At 51.9% G+C, this 2,389-nt stretch overlaps 1 protein-coding gene across 1 annotated transcript in view; it reads right to left on the reverse strand.

Moving 5' to 3' along the window:
- Nucleotides 1-1,078: 1,078 nt before the first annotated feature.
- SWI5 (SWI5 recombination repair homolog (yeast)) overlaps nt 1,079-2,389 on the reverse strand; it is a 22,367-nt gene continuing 21,056 nt past the window's right edge. Inside the window, 1 exon segment of the mRNA XM_011988675.1 lies at nt 1,079-1,416. Coding sequence (XP_011844065.1) covers nt 1,352-1,416 — 65 coding nt within the window. The 3' untranslated portion in view covers nt 1,079-1,351.

Here is a 2,389-nt window from a genome sequence, read left to right on the forward strand (position 1 = left end):
TTTGCTCTAGTTGCCCAGGCTGGAGTGCAATGGCGCAATCTTGGCTCACCGCAACCTCCGCCTCCCGGGTTCAAGTGATTCTCCTGCCTCAGCCTTCCAAGTAGCTGGATTACAGGCATGCGCCACCATGCCTGGCTAATTTTTTTGTATTTTTAGTAGAGAGGGGTTTCTCCATTTTGGTCAGGCTGGTCTTGAACTCCCGACTTCAGGTGATCTGCCCTCCTCAGCCTCCCAAAGTGCTGGGATTACAAGTGTGAGTCACCACGCCTGGCCCGGCAAAATTTATTTTTAACAAGAAAAAAAAAATTTACCTCTGGGAACACAGAACATAATTTTTAAACAAAAAGGGGGTCTCTCGGCTGGGGGCAGTTGCTCACGCCTGTAATCCCAGCACTTTGGGAGACTGGGACAGGTGGATCACAAGGTCAAGAGATTGAGACCATCATGGCCAAGATGGGCGTGGTGGCACGCTCCTGTAGTCCCAGCTACTCAGGAGGCTGAGGCAGGAGAATTGCTTGAACCCGGGAGGCAGAGGTTGCAGTGAGCCGAGACTGTGCCAGTGCACTCCAGCCTGGGCGACAGAGCGAGACTCCATCTAGGGAAAAAAAAAAAAGAAAAGAAAAGAAAAAAGAAAGCGGGGGGGTGGTCTCTCTTCGTTGCCTAGGCTGGTCTTGAACTCCTGGCCTCAAGCGAACTCCTGCCTTAGCCTCCCAAAGTGCTGGGATTACAGGCATGAGCCACCACACCTGGCCCACTCTAAACTCTTGCCTGCTTCTTCCCAGCCAAGAAAGGCAGTATTGCAAAGCACAAGCTTGGGTCTGACCTGAGCTCAAATCCCTGTTCTGCCCCTTACTAGCTGTGTGACCTTGGGCAAGTCACTTTGTCTCCTCTCTGAGCCTCAGCGTCTTCATCTGTAAGATAGGGATAATTACGCTAATTTCTCACAGGATGATTTTAAGCATCAGAGACAATGGATATAAAGCACTTAGCAAAATGCCTGGTTCATGTAGGCCTGTTCTAATCCAAGGCACGCTTTCTTTATCTTAGGTACTATTGGGGGCTATTGGAGAAGAGGGAATCAGTGTACAGATACGTTTATTGACAAATAAAGTACATGTACCCCTATATAAGTATCACTGCGACATTTCAGGAACCTTGGAGCTGGGAACGCCCCTTCCTCCCTGCCCGCCTCTTCTCTAGGCTCCTCCTGATTCAGCTTGGGCTCTCTAGAAAAGCGCTTCTGGCATTTTCTCGCTGGAAACTCTGTAGGTGTGCTGGTTGGGCTCTCGGTGTTTATCATGTCCACACCCTTCTGTCCCTGGGGACTGTGGACAAGGGGCGATGAGCCTGCTCAGTCATTCATGTCCAGCCCAAACTCTGGATACAACTCTTTGGTGGTGACACCTCGGATCACAGCTGAAAGGAAGGAAGGAAGGCTGAATGTGCAGTGGGGACAGGTGGGAGGGAGTACAGCCAATGCCCCCAGCCAGTGTCACTGCCCTGACCCACCCAGGACCATCTCTGACTTCAAGCCGGTCTGCACACTTGTGCCTCGCCTAACTGGCCAAGGTAAGCTCTCTGTTGCTCCTTCCAGGCTGCCCCACCGCGGACCCCGCCTGGCCACGCTGGAGCTCTGCCATGTGCCAGCCACTGTATTCAACAATGGACCTACGAGGACTCCTTGGACCCTCACCCCATTTTGCAGAGGAATGAAACAGCTCCCTCCATTCCATTCTCCACACAGAGCTGCTGGATTCATCTGCTTCAAACGTAAGCTGATTGTATGCTGTGCCTGCTGAACATTCCAGACTCCTTGGCATGGCCCACGTGCTCGAGTTTGCCCCTCTGCAGCCTCTGTGATGTTATTCCTCCTCTGTTCTCCACAAAGGCTGGTCCTTTCTCCTGAGGAAGGGTTCTCCTCAGAGGCCTCCCCTGACTACCTATCTTACCCCCACCGCCCCCCTGTTCATACCTCAATATTCTCCCCATTTCTGCCGTTTGTCACCTTCATAGCACCTAACACATTTTGTAATTAACTGCTGAGTCCACTTACTTCCTGGGCATTCCTCTACCCCCAACAGGAAAACAAACCACATGACAGCAAGAGACCTGAAAGTGTCTGGATCACCAAAGTGTCCCCAGCACTCTGTAGAGTGCTGGGCACAGAGCAGCTGCTCAGTAAATGTTCACTGAATAAACAAAAAGGACGCCAGGTACGGTGGCTCAGCCTATAATCTCAGTGCTTTGGGAGGCCAAGGCAGGTGGATCACTTGGGGTCAGGAGTTCGAGACCAGCCTGGCCAACATGGTAAAACCCCGTGTCTACTAAAAATACAAAAATTAGGCTGGGCGCGGTGGCTCAAGCCTGTAATCCCAGCACTTTGGGAGGC

Source organism: Mandrillus leucophaeus, unplaced genomic scaffold, assembly GCF_000951045.1.
Source record: "Mandrillus leucophaeus isolate KB7577 unplaced genomic scaffold, Mleu.le_1.0 Scaffold109, whole genome shotgun sequence".
NCBI classification, from domain to species: domain Eukaryota; kingdom Metazoa; phylum Chordata; class Mammalia; order Primates; family Cercopithecidae; genus Mandrillus; species Mandrillus leucophaeus.